The sequence below is a fragment of the Panicum virgatum genome, chromosome 7K, assembly GCF_016808335.1.
Source record: "Panicum virgatum strain AP13 chromosome 7K, P.virgatum_v5, whole genome shotgun sequence".
Classification (NCBI taxonomy): Eukaryota; Viridiplantae; Streptophyta; class Magnoliopsida; order Poales; family Poaceae; genus Panicum; species Panicum virgatum.
Window position 1 is genome coordinate 48,767,567 of NC_053142.1, and position 6,270 is coordinate 48,773,836.

A 6,270-nucleotide genomic window follows, 5' to 3' on the forward strand; every position below is an offset into this window, starting at 1 on the left:
TTTGTATAATTTTTTAAGTCGAAAAGTTTAAATGAATCATAATTTGGAATGAAGTGAGTCCATGCCAGCAGAGTAGTATTTACCTAAAATTTTGTTGTAGAAGGCAGAAAAGGTGAGGAGGCGGCTTTTTGGCTGCTCGGGCCTTACCGTCAGGGCAGGGCCTGTGCATCCACGTCGGCAGGCTTGACCGTTCGAGTCATCACATCTCACAAGAACACATAGAGAATTTCCTTCCATTTAATTTAATTTAATTTAATTTAACTCTCTGAATGAATTTTTTAATCCCCGTGCGACCGCAACTACAACTGCTTCTGTTTGTGGCTGTGAGTGTGACGGCTGACGAACGGAAGTGCGTGGCCTCGACCTCGATCGAGTCGAAAAGGCAAGACAGCCAGGCAGGGGCCTCGAGAAGAGACCAACTGACCAAGGATCCGTCTCAATTTCCGAAGATGGGAAGAACGAAGTTGGAGGCCGTTTCGAACTCCACGAAGAAGAATTTGGTGGGTACGCAAGAGCCCCAAGCGGAGCCCACCCGGACATGTCCATATCCGTTCCCTTGTTTCTAAAAAAACCATAAAAAAAGGATAAAGCTATATCTTGCCCGAGTGTTTCTACCAGCTCCATCACCCGTTTATAGAGCCGTTCGATTTTTTCTGGGCACGCATCTGGGGTCGTCCATCTGGGTGGTGCCGGTCTGTCCTGTTCTTTTTTTATTAGCTTCTGTGGGCCCATATTGTCAGCCTTTATTTGTTTGTTTTTTGGAAATCGCGCCCATTTTAGCTGTGGGTGGCAGCTAGCTCAGGTCGCTTTCCCCATTTTTGCTTTTCCCGTTTGTTATCGAGGGCGCTCTGCTCGGAGCGAGGGGCGCTCTCTCGCCGTGCTCAGGTGAGGCGATTTCTTCATATCTCAGCCCCCCATTCGATTTAGTTTGCATATTTTGAGGTCTGCACTCTCTCTGCGAGGGTTTGTTGCGTTTTCCATTCGAGCTAGTTCGCTGCTATAGTTTGATTTCAACGTTTATTTGGAATTATTTTCGGGGATTCTCGTTCCTAGGTCTCTGTTTTTGGCGAATCCGAGCTCGTCCCCTGCTCCCCCACCTCATCCCCCTTGTGTGGTTTTCGATCTGCTTGTTCCCTGTGTGCAGATTGGATGGGCGACTCGAAATCCCCCCATATTTTCTATCGGTATTTTCTGCTGCGCACCCACACATCCCCTCTCTCGCACTTGATTTTCGATGTTGAATCCCCCCTCCCCCACCACCACCACCACGGCGCACGCCTCCGCTTGATTTTGAAGCTGGGAGATATTCTCTTTTAGTCGGCCTCAGCAGATGCATTTTTTGGTGTGTTTAATTTTGTTTGGGTATCTACGGCCGATCGATTGATAGAGATTTTTTCAGTCCATCTCGCCCCCTTTGCTCTGTTCTGGTACGCAACGCGGCTGCCGATTGGGGCATATTTGTAAGGGAATTTTGGTTTTCCCAGAGTACAGTTTGCAAATCTATTCGTTATTAGGGATTTGGGGATTCCATGGGGTATAGTGTTCTCGGTATTTTTGAGGGGCAACTAGTTATTCCAATTTTTGATAGTGCCTTCATGCACACACGCCCCACACATTTTCAGTTATGTGAGGTCAATTTGATAGGGTTATATGCTTTTTGTTTTTTATTTGACTTTTTCATTTCAAATGAAAAATGCACTGTGCTACAATTTTAGTGCTGCCCTTCCAATATTCCCAGATCATATTAATGCACTATATATCTTTTGTTGGTGTATATAGCAGTCATTTTACTTTATTAGTGGTGCCCGAACTACACCTGCAGCTTTCTCTGATCCATATTTTGACTACGAGATTCACTATGTCATATACATCTAGGATGAGACACATTTAAACTGTATTGCCTTTGCAATGAACTTAAGACTATCAATCTAGTACTGCTTAGTTTCTATACAGAGGTACCTGAACCCCTGCATTTGTCACCAACTTTGCGGAACCAATGGTTCCTAGTGTCATGTGCTAATTTTTAGAGTTGATGCCATACCCATCTCTGTCTCAACTGAATCTCATCTAAAATTTTCTGTATAGTTGAACAACTAAACACTTTTGCACTTTGCAGCTTGTTGAATATACAAAGCTGGTAGTTGCACTACATTTTTGTTAACTCTTGGCGCCCTTGATGATTGTTAGAGAATATATTAAGTAGTAAGCATTCTTTTATTTTTTTTAGTCCTCGTTTGTACTTAAAGTGTGTCATTCACATTCGTAGTTCTTATTTTCAGTTAAAGTTATATCATTATATATTTTCAGCTCTTTGCTAATTGAAGCTGCTCCATTAGTAAATGCAAAAATCTGAACCCTCCCTCCCTCTTGCTCTCTCGCGTCCCAGGTAAAGTTGCCTCTAGTTATCAGTCTTTTCCAATATCATATAGGTTCACTTATAGCTAACCTGGATTAAAGTTACAGCTAAATTTTGACCGTAATTTATGTGTTATCATTATGTAAATTTTGGATCTACTTGATATACAGTGTTTTGTTTTGTCATGTCCAAACTGAGTAATTTGAACCACCTATTCATATCAACATCTAGTGGCAATTGCTCTTCCTGTGCATTCGGCATTAGATTCAATAGCTGGTCATCTGCCTGGTTTCAATCTATTAGATTTTTTATAGTGGCATTTCGTTGATAACCCCCCCCCCTCAAAATCATTGATATGTGAGTCTTTGTAGCTAATGGTGTATTATGTTCATTTGATTATTTTGGTTCGGGGGCTCAAAGTTCTTAGGACATAGTTATTTGCTACAATGTGTATACTGTGAGAAATGAAAATTGATTGGGAATGGTATGAGTTTGCTACAGTACAGTGTGTGTTCTCTAGGAAATGGAAATAAAATTATTGCAGCTAAATGTTGGAATTCAGTAGTTAGTGCACAGCTTGGTTTTAGTATTTGCATGGGCTATTCTTTTTATTTCTGTATTAGAATATCAAATGCAATAGTGAAGTAATTCTTGCTCTGATCTCTTAATCAATTTGCTTGCTCTGCTAGTGGTCAATTGCCCCATAGAAATAATCTGAACTTCTATCATCTATACATTCAGGATTCACTTAAGACCCAAGTTATGTTTTGATGTGGTTTCATGTGCAAGATACACCTCGCATTCCTGTATGGTCTAGTAGGGGATTTTTGGTCTCGTCAGGGGTGGTTCTAATCTTAGAAGGGGGGTTGCAGTAATAGTTTTTATTCCACTTTTTTTTTGCCCCTTGATACTGCTAGTACTACAAACAAATATAATGTATTTTCCAAAGGGGCAGACATTGATAATATCTATGTAACTGCTTTTACTTTTAATTTACCACACATTTTATTCTCAGAATACAATGACTAGATAAGCAATCTATTTTTGCAAGTTTTATACCATGTGTATTTTTTTCCTTCTTTTAAATACACTATGACAATGTTTTAATTGCACCGCTCTGCTCCACTGTAAGTTCTGAGTTGGTGTCATGTATCAATTTTTATACATGTCTATTAGATGGCTACTAGAAGACGCAGAGAGCTACCTGATTATGGTATGAGTAACATAGGAGAAGAAGTTGATGACGCCCCCATTGATGAATGTTCATCCGATTCTGATGGCGCTGGACTGTCCGAGCCTGATGGTGATCCCGCTCAAAGTGAAGTTAGTGTGTCTGCCAATTTATATATTTCTAATTTCCCTTTCATTCCCATTTTTACTTGGTACATGCCTAGTTTCTTATTTTCATGTATTTTTTTAATCTAAATGATTCAGGGATCATCCTCTAGTGATGACCAAGCTTTGCAGCGAAAACTGTACAAGGAAGTTTTAATAGATGTAAGTTTTAAAACTGGACCCCCCCCCCTCGCCCCCTTTTATGTTCTGCATATTGTCCGTCTTTTTTCTATTTGTCTCTTCACTAATGTGCCTGTCAATATTTTTGTTTTTTCACGTTCAACAGTATGAAAGGCTTAAAGAATTGAAAAGGAAACTCAAGTTGTCTGTAACCCTTGAGGTATTTTTTTTCATTTTATGTACTCCCTGTTTTTTGCCTTCTCATGTTCTTGTTTTGCTTTATCTATTTTTTAAGCCCCGTTATCATGTTCTTGTTTTGATTACTTCCAATTTTTAAGCCCACTATCATGTCTTTGTTTTGCGTTTTCCTAACTTAAGCCCATTATTATTTTCGTGTAGAACAACAAGTCTAAGCCTGACCACAAACCCAAAGACGCTTTCACCCGGTTTTCTGTCACAGCTTTTTCTTCTGTTTTGGATTCTCTAAACCCCAGACAGAGAGAAGTCATTGAGAGCTATGGGTTTGGTTCCCTGTTGAATTTTGACAAGTGCTTCGTCCCTAACAAATTTGCAAAGTGGGTAGCTAATGTGGTTGACTACAAGTATGGAGATATAGTTGTTGATGGCAAAATTATATCATTGACCAAGGAATCTGTTCACTGTGTGCTTGGTATCCCTCTTGGCGGCGATCCATTTCCTTCCGACACTGTCTGCGGGAAAGAATTTGTTTTAAACAAGTTCCAAAAGAGTTCTATACCGCCAGTGACTTTCTTTTCTAACAAGCTGGTCAAGGAAGGAGGAACGTTGTCTGATGAGGATCTCTTTGTCTGTTTCATCATTGTTGCTTTAAGTAGTTTTTTGTGTGCAAACTCTTCATCAACCCCAAGCCCTAAGTATTTTGGTATTTTTGGTGATATCAAAAGAGTGAAAGAGTTTGACTGGTGTGGATATGTCTTGGATTGGCTACTTGATGGTGTCAAATTGTTCAAAAAATCTAAACCTTCTAGGGTCAAAGACAATCGCACTCTTGCTGGATGTCTCTACTACCTTGCTGTAAGTTTATTTCTTTAGTAAGTTTATCTTTTTTTTATTTTTGTTAATGAGCATATAGTCTAGTGTTTTTGCTTGGGGCACCCTTTTTCTCTCTTAATGCTGCATCATGCTCTCTCTATTTTTTACATGCTATTTCACTACTGTATTACCCAAAATATACAAAACTGTGAATTTTATGCTATTAATACTGCAATTTCATATGACTTCATTTTTTTGAAACCACCCCCTTTACACTCTTATTATTCTATTTTTAAATGCTGACCAATACTGTAACTATTATACACACAACTGTAAAACCGAGTAATGACCACTGTATATTTCTGGGTTTTAATATTGAACCACCCCTTTTTTGTTGTTTTGGTACAGCTGTTTTTTCCCATTTTCTTCAACGAGCACTGGTTTGTCTTTGTCGTTGACATAAAGGATCGCAAATTTGTTTTTCTGGACTCATTATATCAAAAAGATCATGAGTTTCATGAAATTGTCAGAGACAGACTGGTTAGCTATCTACCTATATTTTCCATTCTTTATTTTGAGGAAACACCATGGTGAATGCTGATTACAGCTGCATAATGTTTTTTTTCATTTTATCCTTTTATCTTGCAGATCACATCCTTTCAAGTCCATTGGGATAATTATGTGCAGGTTGATATGGGTTTTGGCAAATACGAGCTTTTGTATCCCAATGTCCCTCACCAACCACTGGAAAATAGGCTAGTTACTTTGATGTTTTCAGCCCCCATTTTTTCATAACCTCCTTACTGGTTGTCTTTCAAAAAATTGTATTTTATTTACTGGTACTTTTTTTTTATTTTTCCCGTGTGCCCCCATGCAGTTTTGATTCTGGCATCTACACAATGATGTTCCTTGAGCACTGGAAGTCACCCAGGACAGTGATGCGTAACATATTTGACTCGTCAGATATCAACATCATCAGAGTCAAATTTGCTAATGATCTGCTATTCCTCCCTGGAAATTCTAGAAACAAAAATCGCGTCATTGAATATAGCAATTGAGGCTTCATCTAACACGATTATTTGGCACATGTCAGGTGTTATTCTGACCACAATCAACCCCCTGTTGTATGCTTTTTCTTACCTTTTTTTCCTTTTCTCACACGTGACAAAAATTGCTAATGTTTTTCTTCTTTTTTTGTCTGCAGGCTCCCATTGAAAATATCAAGTTCAAGTTCTGCATATACATAAACCAGAAAGAATGTGTTATTTTTTCTATGCAAGAGGATATGACATAGTAGTCTACATATAGTGCTTCTTTATCCGTAGGAAATGATATTGTAATAGTCTGTGCAAGGTTAATACTCTCCCGTGCTATAGAATACTCATGTAATACCAAACAGAACTTATGTCACTTTTTTACATCGTATCTAGTATCTTTGACAAGAATAA

The 6,270-nt window shown here is 38.9% G+C and overlaps 1 protein-coding gene across 1 annotated transcript; it reads left to right on the forward strand.

The window, feature by feature from the left end:
* Positions 1–665: 665 nt before the first annotated feature.
* On the forward strand, positions 666–6,270 carry LOC120641897. Its single transcript, XM_039918208.1, has 7 exons — positions 666–885; positions 3,533–3,679; positions 3,791–3,853; positions 3,978–4,031; positions 4,211–4,864; positions 5,510–5,915; positions 6,027–6,270. Exons 2-6 carry the CDS (start codon positions 3,533–3,535, stop codon positions 5,615–5,617), a joined length of 1,026 nt encoding a protein of 341 aa, XP_039774142.1. The 5' UTR covers positions 666–885; the 3' UTR covers positions 5,618–5,915; positions 6,027–6,270.